Genomic DNA, 26,684 nt, shown 5'->3' with positions numbered 1-26,684 from the left:
TGGAGGTAGGGCATTTGCCTTTCCTGCAGAAGGACGGTTTTGAATCCTGGCATCCCATATGGTCCCCTGAGCCTGCCAGGAGAGCGATTTCTGAGCGTTGAGCCAGGAGTAACCCCTGAGCACTGCCAGGTGTGATCCAAAAACAAACAAACAAACAAAACGAAAGGAAGGAAGGAAGGAAGGAAGGAAGGAAGGAAGGAAGGAAGGAAGGAAGGAAGGAAGGAAGGAAGAGAAGTTGGTTGGTAGGCTAGGGGTTTATGAGCAGCCTATTTGTGTTAACAGATTGAGTCAATCAAATTCATGAGCATCCCAGTTTCTCATTCCCAACTAATCAAAGTACTGCTAGCATTTTAGCTCTATGCTCTTGTACATACATATTTCTTAACATTGGCAACTGTATATAACTTTGATGAATATCTTTCCATCTCAGATTGCTGCTATGCTCATTTGCAGAGTGTGAGAGCTTGAAAGGGATTGGGGTTGTGCTGCTGATTCTAAACAGATTCAGCTGGGCAGTGGAGGGAAAAGAAACAGGAGAGACTCTAGAGGGATGGAGAGAGAAGAGGTGGTAGAGAGAGGACGAGGACGGGGCCATGAGTGTTAGCTTCTCATGTTTGAGGAGCCCTCCTTCATTAAAAGACATTTTATGGTCTATGAACATGTATGATGTGTAACAAGTATCACATACAGGGGCATTGGAAAATCTACGTTCGAATGCTATCTTGTCCCCAAGACCTTCTAGGACCTAATCAACAAGATGATTAGGTTGGACTGTTTGCTAAGATTTTAGATGTGAAAACTCTATTCCAGCAAACAAACAGCAAAAAAAATTGAGTCTCTCTCACCTGCACCCCAGCCTCACCACATCATTGGGCTAGAAGGTAGTGACTGAACTCAGCTCTATATCCAGAGACGGTTATATTCCTTCATATTAAGTTCTGGCCAGTATTCATATAACAGCAAGTCCACGCAAAAGTTCTTCAGTATGGAAAGTATCTGCTGTACATCTGGGATTGAACCCAAGCTTCCTGGGATGGGGAAACCCCCTGTTCTTCATATGGAATTGTGGGCCCCGTGCCCATAGTCCAGGGCCTTCTCAGGAACCTTGACTGCAGTGTAGAAAGGTGGAAACTTCCCTCCTGAGAGTGCTTCTATTTTGTAGCTGTGATCCAAGATGAAATATCAGGACCTGTTCGGCTGCTCCTACTTACATGAGCTCCCTCCCAGAGAAAATAAACTATTCTGTAAACTGCATTTCAGAGGGAATTTCTGAACTGTGCCAGACAGTTCCTACATGGAGGAGAATGGAGGGAAAGAGCATTGTTTCTTTTCCCTTCATTCTTCCCAGCCCCTTCTGCTAAATTAAAACTTGTTTGCCTTGACTTTTTAATGTTCACACATGATTATGCCTGTGCTATTTTGGGTGTTATACCAAGTGCCTGTTAATTCTTCTAGTCTGCACTTGCCATCTGTTGAATATCATTTTTCAGAGGCACCTAATGAGTGTGATGGCTGTTGCCTTCCATTTGATCCTCCTAGAACTAGAGGCAGAAATTATGGCAGTGTCTCCTTGTTCGCCATCCAGAAAATGGGAGTGAGAATGTCAGTCCTTGTCACCCAGCTGTCATGGATGAGAACTATGATTGCCAAGCTAATTGCAATTGAAATGACTCTCAATTAAATGCCAAGTACTAAAAGTAGGAATGATTTGACTAATTAAAAAAATGTGTCTTGTAATTTAATGTTTCCATTATTAATGCCTCCTGGCACGAGCCATTACTACTGGAGCAGACAACAAAAACCCCACGGCAGCAGCTAGCTCTTGATGGACTACTTTTAGCTGCTTGGTTTTCTTAAGTCTGCCCATTGACTCTGCAGACCTGCAGGTAAGTGATTGATTGGCCCACAGTTGCAGTTCATCAATGAGAGAGAGTGAATTTGAGGCTCAGATGGGCTGGTGCCAGTACCCAAGATGCCCTGTGTGCTACCTCTGTTTTTGAATTTTCTTTAGTCTGGCTCTGCTCAGCTATTAATCAGCTTGTGGTGCCTCCACCACTGGGTAAAATAGTTTGATTCTCAGCTCACTGGCTCTCAGCCTGTGCTGCATGTGTTTGTGTTACTTGTGGATTTTTCTGGATTGTAATAGCACCTGAGATCATCCTTCAATTCAAAGAATTGAATCCTTCGATTCAAAGAATTCTTTGATTCACCACTACCGTATTGCTAACGGATAGTTGGGCTATCGATTAGACCTCTTAAAAATGGAACTTTGAAGGGTAGGAATCTATGTCGAGCTTACTGTAGATATATGAGTGTATGATGTGCAATATTTTGCATAAATTTAGGAGAGTCAATTACATTTAAAATAGATATGATGGTAAGTGCAGCTGAGATTGCAGCCACTGCTCACAGATTTCTCTGTGAGTCCATGATGGGAGGAGCCAAGGAGGCCTGGATGTGTTGGGGCTTGTAATTCTATTGGGTTCAAATGTGGGTTCTTCTAGTTCCCAGCTGTGTGACCCCGTACCAGTTACTTAAGTATTTCCCAACCAACTTAGCAATATTTTCAACGTTATAGAATTGCCTTGTAATTTGATTTAAAATTCCCCATGTGCCTCCTCCTGCCTTGCTCAGCAGAGAGCAAGTGAGGTTATTACCAGTGAAATTAAAGAAAGTAAAATGGTTTTGGGGGTTGTATTTGAAAATCTCTTTTAGCTTTGCACAGGAATTCAGACTGAACTGAATAAAGAGAGAAGTGAGGCTCCCTTTTAAAAAACAATATCTGTAACACTTGGGGGTAATCAAGCCTCCTGATACTCTCTCACTTTGATTTTAACCTTTACTGTTTGTACACATTTATTACATTGATGAGCTATTTCTCTCTTGTTTCCCAAATAAAGCAGAAAGCTGGTGCCATAGTCTTAATGTGATTGTTTAAAGCTGGCATTCTGTCAAAAGCGTTTTTAGATTTAGCCTCCTGGTCATTTGTTCAAAGGACCTCGACACAGAAGACCGAAAGATTCTGCCAGAGATGCGACCCTTGGCAGTTTAATTGGTATTTTTCAGGGTATAGACACAGTTCTATATAGGCAGAGTAAACCAGGGAGTAGAGCAATTATCCAGTGAGTTCAGACAGTAAAGAGATGAGGAAAAACAGCCAAAGTAAAAGCAATTCTTTCCTCAAGTGATTTGGCCATTTTTAAATTGAAAAAAATTCACCCTTATAGAAGTAGATACAATGTAAGAGTAATTTTTGGTAGTATAATTATAGGGCACATAAAGGAAATTACACATAAAATATCCTAAAAAGACCAGAGTCTCTAATTTGTACTTCTTAATATAAAAGGAGCAAAATAACAATAGTAATGGGTTTACTGTGAATGAAGAAATGTTAAACATGTTTTTGACACGGGGCGGTAAAGCAGAAAGCAGGGGGATTCCTGGTTAAGGGGACCAGAGAGCGGCTGTCAGGTGAACCTTGTCTCTGTCCTGTTTCTCCAGTGCAAATGCTGACCGGACTTGTTTCCTGGCCTCTGAGCCCCAGGCCACCTACTTAGTGGTTACATTAAATAGGTATCAATAAATTGTTTGACTTTTTGTCACTAAACTTAAGAGCCTTATTAAAGAGGATTTCGCTTCTCTGAAAATGTACTTTAGATTAACCTGCATAAGAGGAACTTTCTTTTTTCTTGTTAACAAAAATCAAAATCTCTCTGTGCCTTTAAAAACTGATGTCTTCAGGCAGGGTAGGGTAATGAGTCTTTGAGGGAAAGCTTAAACACTCAGAGTATTTGCAGGCTTTTAAAGATTCAGGCTATGGGGCCAGCATGGTGGCGCTAGAGGTAAGGTGTCTGCCTTGCCAGCGCTAGCCTAGGAGGGACTGCGGTTCGATCCCCCGGCGTCCCATATGGTCCCCCAAGCCAGGAGCAACTTCTGAGGGCATAGCCAGGATTAACCCCTGAGCGTCACTGGGTGTGGCCCAAAAAAAAAAAAAAAAAGATTCAGGCATCAAAAATTTAGGTTTGACTCCAACTTTAGATTTCTTATTGGCAAAATATAGGATTTATGGAGGTTGTTTTATATATTTTCTTCTTTCTTTCTTGGTTTTTCTTTTAGATATTCTACTTAATTGGCAGAATTAAAGGTTTTGAAATTTCTAGTTCTTTGGATATTTAAAAAAACCATTCATCCTTGAAGATTAGAATTACTAAAGAGTTGTGATTTGGGGGAGAAAATGCCCAGGACTTTTTCGTGAATACTGACTTGATTGAACTGACTCATCTGCCAATCACATCTAAATTCTGATCATTCGAGCCCCACACACTTCCAGAATTAGTTAAAAGGAAATACTTGCGAAAGAATTTTGAAATCTATTGTGTGAAATTAAATTACCGGAAAGCCAGCACTGAATTATTGGCCGATAAAGAACAATAAGCTCTGGTGCAGTTATATTTGGGGACTGCATTCTCAATTCCTGCAGGTCGCTAGAGAAACAAAAGTAGTAATGATCAGAATCTCTTCTCAGGAAAACAATGTTGCCGCGAATACTCAAAGGAAAAATGTAGGCAGGATGGAAGATTAAAAATATTGTCTAAAGTAGGAACCATCTTTGTGTATTGTTAATGGTGCCGTTTTTTTTCAGAGGGACTCGGGTCAGCAGAACTATGCTTTAATGTTATCGATGCGGAAGGAAGGAAAGGAAATATACAAAGACTCAAAGGCTGTCGTTCTCAGACAAGAATAAAGAGAGGAGGAAAAATTGTGTGTGAAGTTGTACCTGAGAGGAATAAGTGAAACAAAACTGAAGTTTGGGGTAGAAGAATATAGGGCCTGGCCTGCCTCCATTTTCTCTTGTGTGTGCAAATCAGTCTAACAGTGGTCTCTGCCCGCCCCACCCCCCCCACAAGCAGGGCTGAATTTTGTTCAACAACTATTCTGAGGCACTGGGAGAAAAAAATTGCAGTTTATTTCTGATCACCAAGTGATCAAAATATTCTTGACCTAATCTGGGTGACCATCTGTTCCAAAGCTCCTGGCTGTAGACTGGCATCCCACTCTGAACACCTTTGTGTGAATTTGCAAGTAGAAAAGATTGTGAAAGCAGCTACCAAGGCAGGGATTTTCACTCTGACCCTTCAGATCTGGGCTTTCTGAAGGAGAAAGTTTGCTACCCTCAAAGCTTTAAAAGTCGGGCTTTCTGTTGGAGACAACTCGCACCCAGATAGATTTCTTTTATGAAGTAAAGGGATCCAACAGCTATTGGAGTCCCCCCCTTAATGAACATAGGGCTTTGGATTGAACTGTGAATACCTAATCATAATGCCTTCTCTTCTGTAGAGCCAAGCTGTCAGGAGATAGGGGAAAATTCAGTGCCAGTGCTGATTTTGAGACTAGAGAACCAAAGATTTGATTCTATAGGATAAGCATCAGACAGTGTTTCGTAGAAGTGCATGCACTTTGAAAGTAGGCTATTTGAAAGTGGACAAATTGGACAAGTGGAAAATTGTTCCCTGTGTTGAAATTATAGCCACTTTGAAGAGTAAGATCATCGCACGAAAAATGTCTATTCACTCGATTACATTTTTTTTGTATCTCTCTTCTTGGGAAGTTAGGAGCCTTGTTGGCAGTCACTGTAACGTGCAAAGAATTGCAGTCAGAGGCAAGAATTTAAAATTATATAATTCTCTTTTCATTTGTATTTGCTAAAAGTTTACCTCCAAATAGAATCTGCTCCCTTAGCAGAAAAGGATCCACCATGGATACGGGGAGTTTGGTTTCATGAACTGAACCCAACATCTCCACTTTCCCCTCTGTGTGTTATTCTAACTCATGAGAAACTTTTCGCTCTCTGCCAAGCCCTGATGCAGAGAAAACAAAAAAGTGCTGCCCAGGTTGACACAATCTCGGCCACTGGACTGGTGGATCAGAGATTGTGAGTCCCATCCATGAATGCACACACAAACTAGACATGGGGGCTCATTGCATCCAGAGAGTCGCCGTATTTGTGAGCGATGCACCTTTCTCTCTAAAATTAGACCTCAGGACTCTCCCTCATCCACCTTTACCAAAATACCTAAGCAATGACACCTGCTGGTTGATGTAGGTATCCAGCAGCCCTTGCGTCAGTAAGAGTTGAGCTGGCAGCTAACGTGCCTGTGAGTTGGTGGGATATTTTAAAATCTGCTACTGCTGAGGTAGGAGAGGGCCTTGTTCCTGTGTCCATCACACTGAGAAAAACTGCATGTGGGCTCTCTGTTGGCCACTCAGTGCTGTAGTAACTTGAAAGAAAAGAAACTTTGCACTTGATTTGAAGGCAATTGTAGGAAACAGGAAGTAGAAAGGAGCTTTTTCCCAGGGTGGGGGCCGGGAACAAGCTGGTGCTTCCCCAGCAGCTGGAGGAGTGTCTGGCTTACCCAGAAAGATTCCAGTGCCTTGGCCTGGCCTAGCAGGTTCCTTTGCTCCCTGCATCCAGGAGCTGAGCAGTGAAGTTCAAATCAACATTTTCTAATGTAGAAATTCATTTTTTTTATTCTGGTTCCATTACCCATCGGCCACATGTTAATCATTAAGTACAAAGGATCTTAGCATTTCTTGTGTGGACCTTAAGCTAATGAAAAGAAATGTAAGCACTTGCATAGTTTGCACATCAAACTATTTATTCATAGCCCCAACCCCCTAAATATGGGAGTATGAATGTATGTAGGAATCTGAATTACAAAGAGGCAGGAGAGGCATCTCAGTGCATGGAGCAGATGCATTGTATGCAGGAGCCCCGGATTCCATCTCTGGCATCCACCACACGGTACCCCTAGCACTGCCAGGTGCAGCCCCCAAACCAAAATCAAAGAGACAGAAATGAAACAGAACCTGATTAATGAGGATGGAAAGCTGTTGGCTGTCAGAATCCCTCCTCAGCCAACAGTCAAATAATTTTGATGTCCCAATTCTTCCCAGAGTTGTATGTTATCATTTGGTGCCCACAAGTAGAGCCCTGAGAACCTTTTTACCCACTTTGTAAAATATTTTCAGGACCAGAGTGTTGATAGTAGGGCACTTGCCTTGCACACAGCCAATCTGAGTTTAATCCCATGTGATCAGGAGTGATCTCTGAGCACAAAGCCAGAAGAAAACCTGAGTATCACAAGGTGTGGCCAAAAAAGTAGTCAGTCAATCAATCGATCAAACATCTTTAAATGCATGTCTCAGCTTCACCACCACTGCTAGGTTCGAACATGCCCAGGAATGTAACACAAGGACAGGTTCCATCTTGGCTACACAGGCGATCTCACCTGTGCTAAGCAGAACCACATGAGGACTAAGAGGTGACCCCCACTTGTTTGTGTAAATTGGACTCTGTTTGGGCCTCTTGCTTCATGTGCAGAAAAGCAAGCGAAGGCTTCACGAGTGAGCCCTGCTGTCAGACTGCACTCATGCACGGAACGTAGGCTCCGTGGCCATGTTCCCTGCCACAGTGATGGCCAACACAGTTTGTGCAGAGCCTCTACCTGTAGCCCCAGGCAGCCTCCCCCCCCCCCCCCCCCCGCCCCAGCTCTTTTCCCTTCCCACAAGCTCCTGCCCCCAAGAGGTGCTTCTTTAGAGGGCCCTAGTCAATCTGTAGCGGCCCAACTTTCATGGCCTTTACTGCAGGCGCTTCTGAGCTCACATTTGTTCTTGTCTCCAGGACCTGTGAGGAATATCAGATGCTCTTTGTGTTTCTGACAATGAGCTTTTCAAGGACTGATTTTTCTAGATCAGGGAACCAAAGCCAAGGCAGTTTTGGGCCTTGTTTCTTTTCCACTTTCATTTTCCAGAGCCTCCCTTCCCAAAAAAGATATGAGCTCATCTCTGTGTAAGCCACTAGAGGGAACACCACAATTGCTGGAGGCAAGTGCTAGCTAGCATCCTTCTGGGTGCCCATGGAAAGAATCATTTCATCCCTGCATGGAGGTGGTTCCCCAAAGGGAAGCAGTGTCTGTGTGGGACAGTGTCCTGTGCGGTGGGTCTGTGATTCTCTAACTAAGTGGCATATATATTTAGTTTCAAGGTTTCAGACATCAAGAACAAAGCCCGAGTCCTTCAGCCTCTCAGGAGAAAGATGCTGAGGACACTGGCAACTTAATCCAGGCCCTTTAAAAAAGCTGAAGTTCACTTTTTGCAGGTCGATTGCTTTGAAGGGCCTTGGAGAACTCAGCATTCTGAGTCCTATTTATCAAGGAAGCAGAGTCCACTAATGCCCTTTCTTAATGGCCTAGCTCCACACACACAGCCACAGCTGTCCAGAAGGACCCAGGCACACAGCTTTGTCCCAAGTTGCATGAGACTGCAAGACTGTGTTGATGAGCGAAAGGGTGTCCCACCAGCCTCGCTTGCTGGTGCTGGGTGTCCACTTGTCCTGGTGGCTGAGTGCTCAACACCAATTATGCCAGTGCCCTGCATATCCTCCACCTGCTCACACTGCTTCCTCCCAGGTGCAGGACATCCCCACAGTGATGTGCCAATGACTAAACAAGGGTCGCCTGGAGTGGAGCCAGGCAGGCCACTGCCCAGGGATGGGTCTCTGGCCGAAGGACATTTTGGAGCCTCCCCACTGTGTCTCCAAGATCAAACCAGACCCTGCTTCCCCAAAGACAAAGGAAGGCCATTGAGATGAAAGCAAGGAAGCCTCGTCTACCCCCAAAGCTCCCTGGACCCCTGGGGGGCAATCCCCAGACCCAGGAATATGCATCAAGAATGGTCTGACCCAAAGGAATCAGTTACGTTTGAGGTGTGTGTGTGTGTGTTTGTGTGTGTGCGCGTGCGTGTGCTCGGGGCGCAACTGTGCACATGGTGGGGGTTCTTTAATTGGATTTAGTTTACCCCAACCGACACACAAAGTATTCCTCTGCTCCAGGGAGGGCCACACCTCCACCACACACACCCAGGGTGCCCCTGTGGGGATGCCAGATGCTGGGAGACCTCTGAAGGAGGTCTCGCCTGCGATGGAGGGACCGCATTCGGGCTAAGAGCTGTTCAATTGCTGTGACATTTTCAGCCAGCAACGGAGTTGTGGCCAGCACTGTTTTTACAGGCAATTACTTTATATGATCAATGGAGCAATTCCCCTTCCAGAAAGGACCCAAAGCGATCAAGTTAAATCATTAAAGGGAGCCAGGGGTGTGTGTGGTAGTGGGGGACGGTTGGAGGAAGGATAGAGGGGGAGGTGTAGGGGGAAGGAAAGATTCCACTCCCCACCCCATCAGCAGGTGCCTAGGCACCATGCTCCTTTAAAACAATGCCCCCAGCCCTGGCGCCCACCCCCTCACTCCCCCTTTGCTCTTGACAGGTCTGAGCGTCCCTGGCAGCCTATTGTGGCCACAGTAGGAAGCACCTGCAGAAAATGTGCCAAAACCAGGCAGGGAGCAAGAGCTTTTCCATAAGCTCCTCAGCTGGAGAGGAGAAGCGAAGCTAAACAAGCGGGCGCAGAGCAGGCGTGAGATGGGAAAAGGGGGTCAGAGCCAGACGCCTCCTAGGGGCCTTCCTGCGTGGCCCGCTTCAATTTGCTGACATCTTCTAGCTGGCTTTTCTCTATTTGCTTAATATGCGGAGGTATTTAGCTTAAAAGCACTAAATGTTCCATCAGGAGCAGCAGCAAGGAGCCACGGCCCCTCTGCCCCCCACCCGTCCCATTTACTGTTATTAAGGACCTTGCCTGCTATTTCCAGTCTTTCTGCCCCAAACGCAGATTGCTTACCTCTGCCCTCTCTCCTGTATCCCCCACCCCACACACACACACACTAATACCCTGCATGTGCTCCTCTTGAATTCAGGGCCAAGTGCAGCCCTCCCTGTATATCCAGCGCAGGGAATATGCTGCCTTCAGAACAGGCATCCTGAGGGCAATGCGATAGTCCAGTGTGGAGGGCATTTGCCTTAAACTCAGCTAACCTGGGTTTGGTCCCCGACATCCCTTATGGTCCCTCAAGCTCATCAGGAGTGATTTCTGAGCACAGAGTCTGGAATGACTTGAGCACCACCCTTCCAGTACAGGCATTCTAAGGGCCTCTGAGCTCAGGCCCGAGAACTGCCCACAGGAGCACTTAAGCAAGAGCCTCGTGTGTCCTGCCCGTTCCAGGCCTCTAGAACCCCCTGAGTAGACCTGACCAAACATACCAGACCAGATAGGAGAGTCCCTTTCTCTGAGGGGCCAGTGAACCCAATCTTATGTCCTATTGCTCCCAACCCCAGGGCCCTCAGCAGTTTTCTTTGTGATCCTTTCAGCCCTTTAAAGATGAACTGACTGCCAGAGACAGGGCGGGGGGGGGGGGGGGGGAGGGAGAAAGAGGGCACGAATCACTACTATGCGGGCTGTGGCTTTCTCCAGCAGCCTGGGGGGATCCGGAACAGGGGTCTGCATTTCTGCTCCCAGAAACTGGGGATGGAGGAGGATCTGGCATAGCTTCTTGAGCTGGTGGCTTGGACAGCCAGTCTCCCCACATGTTTGCACAAGGATGTCCACTTGTCATGATCTGTGTCCACTTACCATTTTTATTTTGTTTTTCTCCCTCAAAGTAGTAAGGTGTTACCTCTGTCTTACAGACGGAAGCTCCTGAGATTGGGCGCTGAGCACCCAGCCCCAGGACACACAGTGAGTAGGTGGTAAGTGCCAGGAGCCCCGTTTTGAACCCTGGAGTCCCTCTTGTTCCACCCCCAGAGTGCTGCCAGCCACAGCCAACTGGCCACCTGCGGGGGCAAGGAGGGAGCACACCCACCGCATGCATGCTCCCTCCACAGTGAAGCTCTCTCCCCCAACAGATGGAGAGCGTCGGTGTATACGGATTCTGTGGGTGCACAGCCAAGAGCAAAATGAAGTGTGATTCCAAGTGGGAAATAGCCGCTTCAGGTAGGAACCTCCTGAGTTGTGTAAGTATCAAACCAGCGTCCGAACTCGGGGACCTCAATCCCCAGCACCTCCTTCCTGCAGTGCCACGCTCAGCCTGTTTGCAAGCTGGTTCACATAGGTGGAAGCGTGTGCAGACTCTGAATGCCCTCGGGGAGAGTGCCCCCACCACTTCGCTTCTTGTGCCCCGCAAATGATTCACTCTTTCACCAGATGTTCACCCTGCCAGTGTAAAGATGACAACATGTGAAGGTGCTGAGGGTACTTAGCATTCTCATTACTTTGGAGATATTTGGGGGCCCCATAGTAAGCACTACTCTCAGCAGTGCTTGGGTGTGGTCCAGGCAGAGCCTGGGATCAAACCCAGGACCCCCACATGCAAAATTCAGACCTTTGGGTCATTGCCCCACCAAGAAAATATTGTTCATTTTAGTTCAGGTATTCTCATATGTCTTCTTCCTTCTTTCCTTATCCTTTCTCTTCCTGTTTTCTTTCTTTCCCTCTCCTTTCTCTTTTTTCTTCCCTTTCTCTTCTCTTATTCTCCTTCCTATTTTCTTTCTTTCCTTTTGTTTTTTTCTTTTTTCCTCTGTCTTCCTTTCCCTTTTCTTCTTTCATGCTCTTCTCTTTCTTTTCTTCCTTTATTTTTCCTTTCATCATACTGCTATTCCACACATAATAAACTCCCCATAGAAAGCAACTAGGGCTTTCATGTGCCCTGTCTCATGACCCACTTTCCTGGAACACTGCGCTGTTGGATTGATTGCAGGGGTCTGGCTCCAACCCTACCACATCTCTTTGGGTCCTGAGTCAGGAGATGAACTCCTTGGCGACCTATGGTCTCTGACCATGCTCACAAGCCCAGCTCTCCTCCCTGGAGGTGACCCCCCACCCCACCTACCACCCACCCTCGCCAGCCTAGCACATTGCCATAGGCTCCCTGGCCGGCCTGCGCTGAGCTTGTATGATCTGGATTGAGGTGGGGGGGAGAGGCTGGGTTTACTGTCACTGTAAGAGAAGTTTCTCCCCCTCTTCTGGGCTTGTTTCAGCCCTAACACTAAGGCTGGTCCTCTTCCTCCTTCCCCAGTGCGCCCCTCCATTCTGGGGGAAACACTGGGCTATTCATGTAGAGAGAGAAAGACTGAGACTGAAGGCAGAAGGCGGGGCGAGGGGGGATGCCACCGACAAACTCTATTGAAAGCCACTGGCTGTTCATTTACATTCACACTTTTTAAAAATGTTAACTAATGATGTTAAATGGTTTGCCAAAGGTCCTGGCAGGTCAGTTGTAGAAGTGTCATTTCTGCCTAATTAGGGCTCTTGTGGCTGCCCGGGGCCTCCCAGTGCAACTGGTGACAAGCCTTGAACTGACAGCTTCAGTCAGGGCCAATGGGAAGGGTGGAGGGGCATGTTTTCCAACTCAGCCAGGTGTTTGCTGAATGGGGGAGGGTGTCTTGTGGGCGCTCAGCGCCTCTTCGATCCTTTTTCTCGAGCTGTTCCCTTAGAAGTTCTTCCCCTGGGCCTGTCTTGTCTTGTGTCAAGGTCAAGAATGGGCTTTGCTAAATCAGCAATTTAGGTTATCTCTGGGAGGTCATTAGCAACCCCCAGTCCAGACATTTCAAGTGGGCTCAGACTCCAGACTCCAGATGCTAGGGGTTTTTTTCTCCCTAAAAAAAAAAAAAAAAAAAAAAAGAAAGAAAAGAAAAGAAAAGAAAATCAGAGTGTAGAAAAAAGAGAAATAAGTTTTAGGTGGAAAATAATAGTAGAAAGGAGACAAAGAAGACAAGGCCAAACATTGAACAAAAAAAAAATAATAAAAATTAAAAATCCTAGGAAACTGCACAGCCATCATGGTTTCTACTTCTGACGACATTCATAATAGTAAAAATGCTCAAGTATTGGGCAGAACTTGGTTGACATGTTGCTTGAACAGCCAGATGCCTTAACTCTTTTCTAAAGGAGAAAGGACAGTTAATGAAATGGTTACCTTGGAAATCAATTGCTTTTCACATAGTAGGTGCTTAATAAATAATATATTGTTTGAGTTGATTTTTTTTCCAGGAGAAAAATTATTGTCTGAAAAAAAAAAAAACAAAGTGTGATTAAGTAGCATGCCCCCCACCTTCTGGTGCTTGCTTTATTTCTGGAAAGCTCTTGGAAGACCTCAGTTGACCGTGAAATACATATGCCCCGATGGAGTAGCAGATGAGGGGCTGGTATGATTCTCTTGTTTTTTCTTTTATTTCCAGCTGCTCTTTGTCTTTTTATTATTTGAACAACTTGAAACAACCCCAGTGTTCCTGGGTCCCATACCATGAGATATTTGTGGGTCCAGAATTTGCCGGGGCCTGGGACATCCCAGCGCCCCTCCTCCTCTAGTCTGGATATAACTGGGACCCAATCTTCTGCACAGGTGCCTGTTCTTAATGGATGGTTCCTGGCCTCAGCTGGAGTGGCAGGAATCAATCTTGGGCCTGCTTTGGGGTGCTGCTGGAAAAAGTTGAAGAGGAGAAGTGGATCAAAAGCAGCAGGGTTGGTTTGTCAGAGTTGGGCCTACAAGGGAAGGTGTAAGGAAAGAGGAGGGCGCTTGAAGTGGTAGACGTCTGGGTCTTGGGGCTGAGGACCTGGACATCAGGATTTGAAGGTTCTTCTTCTGATACTAATTTCTCTGCTTTGGGATAGTGAAAACCAGGGCTTGATAGATGGTTGATCTTATAAGGGGTGCTTGGAAGATGGGGTGGTCAAGCAGATCTTACCCTCTTGTCAATGTTGGTCAGATTATCAGGTTGATATTGGGGTGATGCCTGGGTAGTCCCTGCACACATCAAGTGTGTATGGCATCTTTCCTGGCCATCAACTAGCTATTTGGGTAGAGACAGAGCCCACAGCTCACTGACAATGAGAGCTCTCAAAGTCCTTCAGACTGTGAGTGACTTCCTGGAATGGAGTGGGGAACCCTTTTGAGTCTGTGTGCTCAGTTTGGTGTCTGGCTCCCTCAGGTTTCTCCAGCCACCTTTCTTCACAGGGTTCCCCAGAGGGCTCACTGGGCACTCATGTTCCCCCCTCTTCCTGTGCATTGTCTGCTACATCCTGGTTTGGGTCTCCTTGTTTTGTAACCTTCTTTGTCTATGCCCATGGCTTTGCCCTGAGCCTTGATTTTTGCTTCCTTAGCCCAGTACTGATGCCGCCCTCAGTCCATGCATCCCACTGGAGCTGCCACTATCCACTCCATCCCACTGGAGTGGCCCTCTATATATATATATATATAAAACAGGTTATGTTAGATATGTATGCAGGCTAACAGGCATGTTTTCATACATATGAGCCTCCACAGACAGGTGCATTTACACACATGCAGACAGAGATTTGGATGCACTGGCACTCTGCACCCTGTCCCTGCAGAGTCATGAGCAGAGAGAGGAACTACATTGTCTCCTTTCCCAGAAACTGGACTAGACACAAGGGACATAAGGGGGCAGGGGGAAGGTTCAAATACTTCTAGAGGGGGCTGGCCCAACCTGGTTCAACCATGGCATCCGTATCATCTGAGCACCACCAGGAGTGATTCCTGAATGCAGGGCCTGAACTTCAGGTAGATGTGGCCCACAAACAAACAACGAGACACCCTCAAGTCGTCAAAGTTTCTCCAGGCAGGTCACTTCCACTGCTGGCGGAGCCACTGTGAAGTTTCTCCCTCACATTTTCTCTGGCTTGGAGACTCTGGTTTCTCTTTGATTGGAATGTTCCTCTTCATCCAATGGTCTCCCAAACCCTATGATGACCCTGAGAGCAAGTCCAGGTTTCATTCTTGGCATAGCAGCCCACCCAGCCCTGCCATGTGTGGTGCTAGTGCCCCATGGAACAGATGAAACAGTCCTCAGATCCTGGCCTTAGCGGCATTCTTGAAAATCATTGCCCAGAAGGTGGGGTGGGATGTCCACGATCAGTCCTCTGCAGACCTGCTGGACCACATACTGCCCTGTTTAAATCATGTTGTGAACCTGAACGCCCTAGCCTCTTGGGGCTGACTCAGCAGTTCCAATTTCATGCCCCCCCACCCCCATCCTGGAACCCTCCTCTGCCTGCTCTTGCTCTTCACTGTCCTGGATCCTTACCCTGGGCCCTGCCAGACCTATTCATCCTTTGAGAACCATGGAAGCCTTTGTCCCTTCCCTGCCCTGCTGTGGCTTTTCAACTTTCCTGTCCCTACCAACTACCCTTCACTGAATGCAAATATTGCTCAGGCTTCACGCCATGGAGAGAGATGTGGGGAGAGTGGGGACCGTGTTTCTTGGGCTCATGTGCCCGAGGCAACATGGCGACAGAGCAGCACCTCTGAGTCTCTAAGAGGTCCTGGGCCTTCTTGACATCTTCAGTTCAGACCTTCTGCCATTTTTAGGTCTTCACCAGCAACTGGTATTCTCCATAAAACCAGGAACAGGTAGTTGTGTGTGAGAACAGCTTCCTAATCTTGGCCTGCTAGTGTCAGTGACCAACCCCAAGGTCCCCTGAGCATGGAGGGCAGCCCTAAGTGACCTGTGTTTACAGCAGGCACCCAGGCCCTGTGGCTGGCTGAATGCACCATAGTTGGCATTTTGGAAGTCTTGGGGACTTGAGTAAGCAAGGTCTGTGGCTTGGCCTAGTACCGGATTGTCAAGCATGTAGGGGACCCTGTCTTGGGTGTGAGTGGCCCTAGATGAGTGACTCCATCCCCTCACTGCCAAACCTAAACTCAGAGCATTGGTTCTTCCCATGGTGGTGTCTGGCATGCCGAGGGCAACACAAGAGCCCCAAATTTCTTCAAGAAAGGCATTCTGGGAGGGTGAGGAAGAGTGAGCCCCAAAGGTCAACTTGCGGGAGGGGGGCAGCCACATTAAACAGTGTTCCTTGGTCCTGTTTATAAGCTGGAAGCAACATGAAACAACACTGTCCAACAGAGACCCATTTCCCCCCTGGGAATAGCGAGTCAGTTGACCAAGAATTAATGCTTGTTGGACATCCTAGCAAGCAGCCTCCCCAGTGCAACATGGCTGATGCAAACCTGGGCTCTCCCTTTTCAAACAGTGCCTGAGTCCTCTTTCCAGCACTCCCACTGTGCTGCCTCCACTTTCATATACCACTTTCATATACCGATGGCCCACAGAGAATAAAAATGCTGCATGGCCTCTGAAAAGCAGGACTAAAAAGACACTAGAGTCAAGGTTAGCCTGCAAAGTAAGGGTGGTCCATATAGGCCGAAGCCATATGGTCAGCCGAAGGTCAGCTCCAAAGGCTGGGGGAGTGGGGAAAACAAGCCCATCTGGCTGCGTTTATAGGAAGTCCTTGGCATCAACACCAGGGATATCTCCTGAGAAATCCCCAGGAAACCCCTAAGAGACACGCTGTTGGGAGGAAATGGGGACTAGGGGGCTCTTCTCCACATGCTCCAGCTCCGGCTCTCTTCCATTGGCTTGAGGAACTCCAAGGTTTCCTGCTCTGAGAAGCATCATCAACATGGACAGTATACTGCTCCAGCAGGACCAGCGGAGGCTGTGAGCCTGACTTGCAGTGTTGGTGACACTCACACAGTGGCAGTGGCACCAGCAGGAGGCAGTGCCGCATCTTTGAAGTGGACTCAAGCAGCATCACCAACAGCTGGAGTGGCCCATCCACCTGTGTGTGGGGTAGGGCAGGTGACTGGAAGGGACCCACATGGGCTCTGCCTTGTGTGTGTGGGTGATGGCCACCTGGTCCGCAGAGACTCCAGATCTGCTCCAAGGGAAGGCTGAGATAGTGGTGGAAGCTGGAGCCCAAATCACTCTCCTGAGGCTGTGGGAAATCCGAAGTGCCTCAGATCTTGAGCATCTGTCATGGGAAACTTGCAACAGCCGAGCTTGGCTTTTCCTGGAGAGCTGGGGAGCCCACAGTCATATTTATTCATCCACTCATTCATGTATGCACTTCAGGGAAGGCTTTTCTGGAGTCTGAAGTTTAGTCCCAGATATGCGAGTTGACCCTTTGCTGGTCTCTGATATGAAGGTCACGTGGTTCCTCTAACACCCACACTGGCTAACATGTTTACCTTGTGGTGGGGTCAGGAGAGTGAAATGCAGGTGGAGTATTTATTTAGCAAATGCTGACCAAGCTCCAGTCTTGGAGGAGCTGTGTCTGATGTTGACAGGCTATGAGACACACAGAGGCCGCAAATGTCCTGTCTTCATGGGCTGGTGTTGGTTCTGCTGATGGAATAGCCGTGGCCTCAGCCAGAACATGCTCATAATATACTCATGGGAGCCACTGCCTAGTAGAGCTAAGGTAGAGCATTGAGTCTGGCTGGTTTATCTACCTTTCAGAGCTTATCCAGAACACTGGGACCTTCAGGCTTTTAAAGCAGTCAGAAAGGAAGCCCATTGGCCATTCTGGTCCTCCCCAGCCTGTGTATGATTCCTTGGTCCCCTCTGTGAACTGTCAGAGTGTGGGGAAGAGTGGGGGGTTATAGCCTTCTGGAAGGTTTGCCTCTGCCACGCAAGGGGCATATCTGACAGTGATGTTCCATTCTCACATTCACTCAGCAAATGCCCACCAACTACCTCTGATGTGCAAGGCACCCCAATAAGTTCAGAGGGAAGCCCCTAGCACATGGCAGATAAGAGGGTCCCTGCCTGCAGTTACTGAGGTCCTGCAATCAGAGCCTAGAAATGAATGAAAAAACGTGCTGCTCCAGATGAGGGTTCTCATAAAGTTCTGCAGGGGCCCCATGCAAGTGGGGTTGAAGGATGAGACAGCATTCCCTGGAGGAGAGATGTATAGGAGAGGTGGAAAAGGCGGTGAGCCTTCCAGACAGAGCAGAGTTTGCTCTGAAACCACAAGACATGTCTAATCCTCTCCAAGTCTTGAGGATAATTTCAGCTTCCGTGCCTTATCCTTGCAGGTAATTTTACAGCCTCTTGTCCCTTGGAGATCCAGAGTATTGTCATCCACCCCTTTTGATAACAACTTGATGAGTCCCAAGTCCCAGATCATGGCAATCCATGTATGTCAAGCATCCTCCAGTGAATCCAGGAAGAATCACGGTCCTCCCCAGTGACGCTCATGCTGGAAGGAAAGCCTTAGCCCACCCGCCATCATAATCCTTTGTTTCCCAGGAGCATACCTGGCTGCTATGTATCTTGCTATGTATGTCCCTGACAGTCCCCTACCTGGAGCACTTGGGTTGGAGTGTTGGGCACAATTACTTCCACATGGTAGTAGTTGTTCAGGTTCACCAAGTACCTCCAGTATTAGCGCATTGCTTTTGTTTACTATGGGATAACAGTGTGACTGGACCATGGTCAGTGAAGTATATTTCCATAGTGAATACCCCTTGAGTGGTAGGATTCATGCACTTAAGAAATCACAAATGGACCAGTCTTGGCGTAGAAGTGTCTTTCTGCTGCTCTCAAGTATGCACTGAGCAGTTGCTTTTCAGGATCCAGCAGTAACCCCATCTTCAGACTCCCAAAGACTTGGCAGTGTTTCTCATTCCACCCTGGGTCTGAGGTTTCTGAGTTCTCCTCTTCACCAATTCATCTCTTGCATATTCTTGGTCAGGTCAAGGTCATTCTTGTTGATGAGATGTGAGGTCCTTTGATGGGGTCAGTGTCTTCTGGCCTTTTGTATGTCATCATTATCATCTTTATTTTTATAAGAGTTAACTATACATTTTCTGCCCCTTTCCCACTTATGTCCTTATCACTGATTCTGGAATGTTTGCTAGAGTCTAGTTGCAAAGCACTTACCTGAGGTCTCATTGATGAAGATCTCACCTGCTCATAGCTTATTTTTACATGTTTGTTTATGTGTCCTTTGAATTATTGAAGTTCTGAATTTAAAAATATTCCTTTTTTATGGCTGTGCTTTTAGGGGACTTCAAAGCAGGCAATTGGAGAGGGGAGTATAAGCTTTCTCTCTAGCCTCAAGTGTCACTTCTGGGGATACTTGGCCAACTGTATATTAAGGTTTACTGCTTCAGGCCAGCAGAGACCAAACTCAACCTTTTGAGCCAGATGTCGCCCTGACTCCAGCTGTGTTTCAGAGTAATATATAAAGAACATTTATTATTTTAAGGTCAGGAAGATTTACATCTTCTGCCTTTTATTCTAATACATACTTTATCACTTCAGCCCTTTTATCTATTCTAAATGTGTGTGTGTGTTTTTTTCCAAATGGCATGAAGGGCAAATGCAACACTGATGCTCTGGGTGACTTCAGATTATTAAATCACTGTGAGAGACAGAGCTGAAATGTTGACAGTTTGGTTTTGGTCATACAATGTTCCAACACTGAGGGTGCTCTGGGTGTTACACTCTGAATCTGATTCAAACCAGTGAGGAAAATATTCCACATGGCTTTGCTAAAGATGAGGCTTAAGTTGCTGAGCTCAGGACTTCTCTGAGGCTTCTGGGTTTTAAATTACAGTGTCCAGCAAGTCCTCCAGCCACCATGGACTTTTTTTTTAAATAAAAAATAACTTAACCTACATGCCAGCCCCATTACATTCTCCCCACTTCTCACTTTCTTCGCTCTGGGCCCTGCTATTTTCTCCTGGATCTGATTAGAAATCACACTGCCTTCCGTCCATGTCTTCCAGCAGGACTTATGGCCTCCTGCTCCCCCCATGTTCAGAATCCATGATCCCTTCTAACATTCCATTCCAGAAGCTTCTTCCTCAGACTGGCTTGTCCCTAGCTCTCTTATGTAGGAGTGTGAACTTCGAATGGAGATGAAGGCTCACAGGGGCTAATGTCTAGAAGCCTTGGAAGGGGTGGGGAGGCCAGGACTCCAGACTTGCCAGGATTTACCACATGTCTGATCCACTCAGGATGGAGTAAATGCAGGTGTGGACAATGACAGAAGAAACTCCAAGATTTCACTGTGCTTTGAAATCACCAAAGTGAAATAAATACTAGGACCTCATCTTTATGGAGCCTGGGCCTCACCAGGGAGCCATAGCCTCTGCGCTTGAAGCATTGCTCTTGGGCACAAAGTGATGGAGGGCCCAGGGGATTGACAAGGCATGAAGAAATGCCTCAGCCCACACAAGTGGTTCCCTGTGGTCTTAATTTGATTCTTTCACTGACTTGAAGTTACTGATTCCATGGGATCTCCTGGTCTACTTTATGGCAAGTGGGCTTTGGGGACTCTAAAGTAAGAGGCTCTCTGTTTCTGCAGAGCAAGGGAATCTGAGCCAGGAGTCCATGGTGTATTGTGGGGGTGCAATCTGACTCTCCTCCCTAAACTCTGAATCCTGCCTGTGCCCATGAAGTTCGAGTGTCAGGTGCCATGATTGATGAGTATTGGAACCACACATAGTCTTTAGGGGGCATCTCAGCAATGCCAAGCACCATTCTTGATGTCAGGACTCTGGGATGGATGTGAGAACAATTTTCCTGTCCTTGTAGAGTGTGTGTTTGTGTACTTACAAATCTCAACATGTAAAAAACAACAACAACAAAAAAAACAAATCTCAACATGTGACAAACAGAAGAAACAGCATTGAGTGAGAACTCAGGAGTGGGGCAGAAGTGGGTGGAGATTGGCAGAAGAGACCCCAGGCTTGCTGGCAACTGCAAATGAGACCTGGAGTTGGCACTTGGGACATGGAAGGTGCCTGAGAGGATGGAGTGGTCTGTCCATGTGGGGGCAAGAGCAGTTGAAGGCCTGGGGTCTGTTTGCCTATGATCATTGCCTGTTGAGCCAGCAGGTGGCACTGAGGGGAAATGTCCACAGGCATCATTGTTGGCCTTGAGATCCAAGGGCTTTCCTGTCACCTCAAGGAGTGCTCGAAGAGAGCCCCCAACAGTGGCATTTGGAGCTCACAGCACACCAAGGAATAGTGGGAAAGTGGTGAAAAGGGGCACCAGAGCTCAGAAAGTTGAATGAAGGTGGAAGTTTGGGAGGAGGGGTCTCTGTTGAGGGGCACCTCTTAGGGTGCCCCTTGGTGACCACATCTGAAGCGCAAACTCTGGCATGTTGGCTCCTGAGTCCTGGTGATGCCACCTCCAGCTCAGGTGCTCCCAGTAACAGTGGCTGCTGGTGGCCTCTGTCAGCCCCCAGACCATGCCCTCAAGCACTGTGACACTCCTGGAATTAGTCTGCCATCAACTGTCCCACAGTGTCATGCTGTGGTTTGTCCTAAGACCGTGTCCTTGGATTTCCAGCTCCGATTCTGGCATAGACCTGCTAAGATGCCTATACTGTCATACGCCAAGAGGCACTGAGTGGGCCCTTTGTTGATTAGTAACTTTGGGGGCCCACTTAAGCCTGCCCTCCCCCGGGTCCTGGAGAATCGACCCAATGATGAGAGCCGGAACTTCAGAGGATATCTGACTGGCAGGGTATTGGCACATGGGGGCTGTTTCCTTTCCCCACACCTTCATATTTCTTCCAACTGGTCCTTGTATAGTAATCCAGTGAACTATCATGTTGGAAGCACAGGGAGGAAACTGGGCTGGCAATTTTGGGACTAAATAGTCTCTCATCTGCTGCTAGTCAGTCTGGGCTTGAGATTGGCCTCACAGTGGGGTGGTTTTGAGGGAAGGAGCCTCTATTCCATGGACCCTCATATTTCCTGGATGGCAGGGTCAGGACTGAGGCAAATTGTAAGATTCTTCCAGAGAATTGTATGTGAAGGAACATCCTGCCCCAAAGTCAGAACTGAGCCATCAGGAACCTCCTAAGTGACCAAGATATTTATCAAAATGCAGATGCTGAATGGATTGTTTTTCAAAGGGTATGGTTACAGGCAACAATCAGGGTGTTTAAGACTTCTGACTTCTCCTGACTCTGTGATCTGGGGTGACTCTTGGTGCTAAGGGAACATCTGTGGTGCCAATGAGCAAACAGAGGTCTTCCAAGTACAGCCAAATGCCTTAATTTTTGCATTCTCTTTCTTTGGTCTGTCTTTTATAGTTCTTTGGTTTTCTTTTTTGTTTATTTTCTGGAGACTACATGCATCAGTGCTCAAGGCTTACTCCTGGTTCCACATTTAGGGATCACTCCCGAATGTGCTCAGGAGATCATATGAGATGCTGAGAATCAACTAAGGTCAGCAGCAAGCAACCAAAGGACACTGCTCGATGTTCTATGGCTCCTGCTCTTGTCCTTTGATTTTCTATCTGCTCATTAGACAGACTTGTTTATTCTAATGGTCTGATTCACTGTTTCTACCAATTGATATGTTTATTATTCTCACATCTGTGATTATCAACAGGTTCCCTCCCAAAGTATCTACAATGCACACATGATTTAATATATTCAGCATATATGGGATTGAATAGGATCCATGCTCATGTAATTTTCTATGATAGGCACACACATGGCTTACTGTGAATGGTGCACATGTGACTGACAATGTTTGACTATGATTCTGCCTTCGCATCACTCTGGAAGTGTTATGCACATGGTGGGAGAAGCACCATGGGGATCCAGGCATGGATTCTTCATCCCAGCCCGGCTGCCATGTAGCCCCTGAAGCATGTGCTGAAAGCTGCTGTGTCTTCTTCCTTAGGAGGAAGGAGCCAAATCTGCCTGTCTGCGAGAGTGTGAAGAGCTGAGCTCGGTGCCAGGTGCACAGCAGAGCCTGGCATGTGTGTCTGTTCATCAAACTGCCGCTGAGTTGGTCTTAAGGATGTGACCTGGAGCCTGAGTCAGACCAAGGAAATGGTTTGGTCTGGTACACACCCATTTAGGGGTACAGGGCACCCTAGGAGCAGGGACTATGGGAGAAGGCAAGCCACAGGCAGAATGGGAAAGGACAGGATTGACATCATTGGGATCCACTTCACATGGTGTGGACACAGGTTGGTTTCCAAGGTAGCACACTTGGAAGCTACATAATGTGTTGGTGCTCTGTGACTTCAACTTACATAAGGGGGAATAAAGCAGAGATCAACCCAAACAATGACAACAATAATAAAATCAAGAGAATTTGTAATTTGGGGCCCTGTAAGTGGGGGGGACGACTGCCTGGAGCAGACACTGCGCACAGGAACTGGCTGGCCCCACTCTAACCTCCCAACATGTACAGACACTCCTCTCCTGTTGCACTGTGTTTTTTTTTTTCTTTCAGTTTTGCATGTTACATCTGACATGGAGGAAATCCGCTGTGTTGGCCAGATGAATGGGGTTGGAGACTTTGACTAATTCCTAGGGGCCAGGATTATAAACATCTCCAAGGTCAAAAAAGAGTCAAACGTCTGTCGCAAAAATGGGATAGGAGCATGTAAAGGCCTGGACTTGTGTTTTAAAAGTCACTTGCATGAGGCAGCAGTAGGGCAATTGCCTTTCATGTGAGTGATCCAAAATGGGTCGATCCCTGGCGTCCCATATGGTCCCCCAAGTCAGGAGCGATTTCTGAACTCATAGCCAGGAGTAACCCCTGAGCGTCACCAGGTGTGGCCCAAAAACCAAAATAATAATAATAATAATAATAATAATAATAATAATAATAGTCACTTGTAAAAGCCCCAAGAGAGCACAGGAGGTAAAGGACTGGCTTTGGTTGACCCTGGTTCCATCCTGGCATCGCATATGGTCCTCCTCAGCACCAATAGGGGTCACTACTGAGCACAGAACCAGGAATAGACCCTGAACACCACCCCATATGCCACCCTCTCCCCCTCCCCCTCCCCCAAAGCAATCCACTCATAAAGTACATAAATTTAAGATGAAATCATGTGAAAAATATCTAGGATATTTTGTTAGTGTGAGACGAAATTAAGGCCTAGCTTTGGCTGAGGGGGCTTTGATAACTTAACTCCATGACAAGTACTTTCTTAGAAGTAACTTTATGGGCCAATCTATCAGAAGAGTTGTTGTTTGGCCTTAGGCAAACCAGCGACCTCCTCCAAGAAGTCACTGCCAATTTTCACACACATGACATCAAGCGGTAGTAAACAGTGGGTGCCTGAGTAAGAGTCACCTGGGGGCAAGGGCTGAGCCCAGGGGACCCTGCAGATTGGGACATTTAGTGTTTTTGTGGGGACATATTTGCCCCTAGCTCTGAGTGGGCAAACTCCTTGCCTGTGTGCTTTCATCCAGCCACACCAAATGAAATAAAGGAGAAACTGGACTGCTGTACCCTGAGGCTCCAGGATAAGCCAGTCCTTTTCTCTGGGTCTCTCTGTGCCCCCCCACGTTTCCTTGTCTCATACCAGCCTTGGTCCAGCAAGTCCTTCCTCCCTGTCTTCCCCACCTGGTTACTGTCCAATTGCTTCTGATATGGGTTCACTGGATAATCTCATCTCAGCAGACCTCCTTCCAGGCCTGCCTGTTTCTAAAGATGGTTCTGGTGGCCTGTCATGGACATCCCTTTTAAGGGGCTCACCAACCTTCACACATCTGATAGGGGTTCTGGTTTATCTAACATGAAAGGAGCCCCTCACTCTTTGAGCACCTCCTGTCTGGCCTTGCCCTAACCCTGATGTTGGGGGCTTGTTTACTCTGTAAAAGGGTTTGTGATGGGACAGCCTTGGGAAAGTCATGGTCTCCTGAATGACAGCTGACACATGATGCCATTAGGGTCCTTGTCATTTCCTTGGAGAAAAAAAGTCTCATTTTTGGAAAGGAAAGTTCTGGAGATTTTTGGTTTTGTTTTTTGGTCATATCTGGCAGCGCATAGGGATTACTACTGGTTCTGTGCTCAGGAATCACTCCTGGCAGGTTTGGGGGACCTGTGGGATGCTGAGGAACAAATCCAGATTGGCTTGTGCCATGTGAACACCCTCCTTGCTGTGCTAGTTCAGGGCACAGTTCTGGAGATTTTGTGCCCACTACCTCCAGTCCCTGGCTGGCTTCTGCAGATCAAAGGCAGAGCCACAGACCCTGCTGGGCTGTCTGTCTGAGCCACGTGGTACCTTCAATCTGCCCCCAAGTGAGCTGCCAGTGTGAGTTTGGGCTCTCTCCCCACCCTACCACCAGGGTCACCCTGGTGATCTGACGTGGCCTTAAGTCCAGTGTCCATGCTTCACTGTAAATTTTCAGCCTGTTAAGCAACAAAGAGTAACAGGTACACCATGAGAATCTGAATTGTGTGTTAATGGGAAATACTTGATTCTCCATGACAGATGTCTACACTGACACTGAAGGACTTGGGGAAGCAAGTAGTTAAAACCCACAGGATTACAACATTTTGCTGTGTGGTCACCAGGAAAGCCAGAAAATGCCTCCCCTGTGCCCAAGAACAGGTTAATGAAGCTCTTTTGTGGGTGATCAGGGGAGATTGGGGACCACACCTAACACTCAGGAGCTCCTGGCTCTGTGCTCAGGGGTATACCCAGTGGTACTTGAGGAACCTGAGTGGTTCTGGGGACCAAGGTGGGTTTGGGAACAGTCAAGGCAAGTGCCTACTCCCCTGTACACTGCCAGCCTGAATTGATCATTCTAGGGACAGGAGGGGCTGGCTTTCCATACTGGCCTCTGCCAGACTTGTTCTTACAAGGATGATTTCTCCTCCCTCCCCCCCCCCCCATCTTAAAGCACCTATTCCTGTGCCCTTGGGCCTGGTGAATTTTCCAACCTTGTCAAAGAAGATAAAATGGGCCACGTTTTTAATGTGTTTAGATTTTCCAGAAACAAACTGATTCAGGCATTTAAAACAGTCACACAATTCAGCCAGAGTTGTAAACTAGCAAGAGAAGGGTCTTGATGAAAGCTTGTCTCAGATTCACTGTGAATAGGGGAGTGATTCCCTCTGGACTCACCACCCTAGACTTCCCTCCACCCCAACCTGTCCCTTCTGAAACCTGAGAGAAACACATCACAGGCCAAGACTGTCCTTCCCTGGTCTTCAACTTTGGCCTCCTCCGCAGAGGCTGCTGGCCCCAGGAACGTGGGAACCACAAATGGGCCGTGAATTATATGCCCTGGTGGTTCTGAAGGGAAGCATTTACTGAGGGAGAAAATTGTCTTAATCTCATAACAACTATGAACGGAGTTTGTAAAACCAGAACACCCACACATCCACCAATTGTGTCGGCCAGGACCACTCGGGATCATTTCCTCCCACAAGAAAGCACTAGATGCCTAGCCAAAGGGACTTGCTGCAGTCTGAGCATGCGCCGGGTGCCAGGAACTGGATGCAGGAGGGGAGAGGAGAAGGTTTGGGGGCTGAAACTATAAACCATTCGGTCTGGGGAGGCAGATGTATTCCAGCACCAATCCCTTTTCTGTGCCACAATCCGTGTTCACTTTCTCAAAGTCCAACTCCACACCCAGGACAGGATTTTGCACTGTGAATTGCTTTTAGGATTCGCAGTTGCTGAAGAATGAACAGAATTCAGAGCTTCGGGCACGTCTGGGTGGGGGGAGAATTAGGGCCTCTCCTGAGTACTCGCCCACCTTGCAAAGAGGCAAGAAAGGGGAGCCGGAGGTGTGTGGAGCTGGGAAACCCAGGGAGGAGGCAGAGGCGCAGATTTTCACAGTTTCATACCTTTATAGTATGCTGAATTGTGCCATTTCCAAAATTGGGGAGTAGAGAGATGGGGGACGAGGTTGGAGGATCTGGGTACAAGGCAACTCAGGAAGGAGCACTGGAAACTCAGCACAGATGGGAGGAGAGACCAGTGCTTGTCCCTGGGGCCCAGCTCACCGTTGTATCTCCAGAGAAGCAATGAATTTTGTTTCTTTGCATTTGAGGATCAGACCTGACTATGCTCAGGGCTTGCTCTTTGCAGTGCTTGAACCTGGCTTGGCTGCGTGCAAGGCAAACAAGCCTCACTCTGCAGATCTCTCTGGTATGAGGAGCTGGAGGGAAAGGGCTGGTTGGGGAGCAGTGCTGTCTCTTTTGGGGAGC

At 47.5% G+C, this 26,684-nt stretch overlaps 2 protein-coding genes across 3 annotated transcripts in view; both read left to right on the top strand.

The window, feature by feature from the left end:
* Positions 1 to 26,684, top strand: part of HSPA12A (heat shock protein family A (Hsp70) member 12A) — a 115,219-nt gene that overhangs the window by 3,494 nt on the left and 85,041 nt on the right. The window contains exons 2-3 of one of the 2 annotated variants that reach the window (XM_049764444.1): positions 10,576 to 10,635; positions 10,792 to 10,879. In XM_049764444.1, the coding sequence (XP_049620401.1) occupies positions 10,792 to 10,879 (88 nt within the window). In that variant the 5' untranslated portion in view covers positions 10,576 to 10,635. The remainder of the gene's footprint in view (positions 1 to 10,575; positions 10,636 to 10,791; positions 10,880 to 26,684) is intronic. The other variant, XM_049764443.1, reaches the window with a different exon arrangement.
* The window catches only part of SHTN1 (shootin 1), a 196,650-nt gene that overhangs the window by 155,282 nt on the left and 14,684 nt on the right, over positions 1 to 26,684 (top strand). The window lies entirely within an intron of this gene.

Source organism: Suncus etruscus, chromosome 17 (assembly GCF_024139225.1).
Source record: "Suncus etruscus isolate mSunEtr1 chromosome 17, mSunEtr1.pri.cur, whole genome shotgun sequence".
In the NCBI taxonomy this organism is placed as follows: Eukaryota; Metazoa; Chordata; class Mammalia; order Eulipotyphla; family Soricidae; genus Suncus; species Suncus etruscus.
This window is presented reverse-complemented; position numbering and strand designations above follow the sequence as displayed.